The sequence below is a fragment of the Capsaspora owczarzaki genome (assembly GCF_000151315.2).
Source record: "Capsaspora owczarzaki ATCC 30864 unplaced genomic scaffold supercont2.68, whole genome shotgun sequence".
Lineage (NCBI taxonomy): Eukaryota > Filasterea > Ministeriida > Capsasporidae > Capsaspora > Capsaspora owczarzaki.
Genome location: NW_011887359.1, coordinates 2,051 through 3,116, shown reverse-complemented (window position 1 = coordinate 3,116; position 1,066 = coordinate 2,051). Strand labels below are relative to the sequence as shown.

Genomic DNA, 1,066 nt, shown 5'->3' with positions numbered 1-1,066 from the left:
TGGGCAGGGGTAGCGAGCGGTCATCACTTGACCAGATGCAGTTGTAGTCGTTGAAGATTCGCGAAGCATTGATCTCGTTCCGCTGGCGAAGCCTCGTCTCTTGTAAAAACACGATTGAAGGCTTGTTGAGCAGACGTTTGATCTCAGCAGGACGCTGATCGTCGATCCCGAGGGTTCGGACGTTCAGCGTCGCAATGGAGAAAACTTTGGCGGGTTTCAAGAGCGGTTGGCCGGGTCGGGCGCCCCACCTCCGCTCGTGACCGAGGCAGCCGTACTTGCACCGGCTGCCCCTGCAACGAGGGAGGCGGTCGCTCCTCCCGGGGTACCCGCCGAGCTTTTGTTTCCCAGCAGGTCGCTCACGTCTGCCAGATTTGCATCTTGGTTGGCCCTGTTTGCGTTCTCCTTGTCCACCGCCATGGAGAGCAGGGCTCCTTTCCCTTTGGATGGGGCGTTAGGAACCTTCGATTTGTCGCATTGATGGGTTGGGTGCTTCTTGGTGTGGCAAACGGCGCAGCTCTTGACCCTCGGGCAGTCGACTCGGGCGTGGGGCTCTTTGAGGTAGATCACACAGTGCTCCTTGATGTGATCGCACTTCAGCCTGAGCTCTTCGCTTCCGATGGTGATGAGCGGTTCGAATCGTTTGCCAATCAGCTCCATCTCTTCGGAGGTGACTCGCAGGTCGATCTTGATCTCGCCATTTTTCATTCGTTGCTTCGCCCCCGGTAGCAGGGGCCAGTACGAATGGCGTGGCGAGCCGACTCGGTCGATGTTGATTTGTCCTTATTTCGCGATTGCGTTCCGGATTGCTTGTTCGTCGACCTTGGCTGTGTTGCCTGTCAGAGAGATGGTAAAGCCCTCGACAGCCATTTCCAGATCGTAGCTTTGTCCGTTGATCTCGACGAGCTCGTTCACCATCTTGTTCGCATGCTCCTCGGATTCGAAGACCAAGTTGATGCGCCCAAGCTTGGCGGAGATCTCGACGATTTCCACCTCGTACTTTGTGTTTGCGATTCCTTGGATCCGCTGCGCAAACTTTTTCAATTCAGCTTGCGTGGTGGGTCGCGGG

General features: G+C 56.6%; 1 protein-coding gene across 1 annotated transcript; it reads right to left on the bottom strand.

The window, feature by feature from the left end:
* Window positions 1-216: 216 nt before the first annotated feature.
* CAOG_08365 (hypothetical protein) lies at window positions 217-705 on the bottom strand (the record flags this gene model as incomplete). Its single annotated transcript, XM_004340338.1, has 1 exon — window positions 217-705. One exon carries the CDS (start codon window positions 703-705, stop codon window positions 217-219), a length of 489 nt encoding a protein of 162 aa, XP_004340386.1.
* Window positions 706-1,066: the final 361 nt, after the last annotated feature.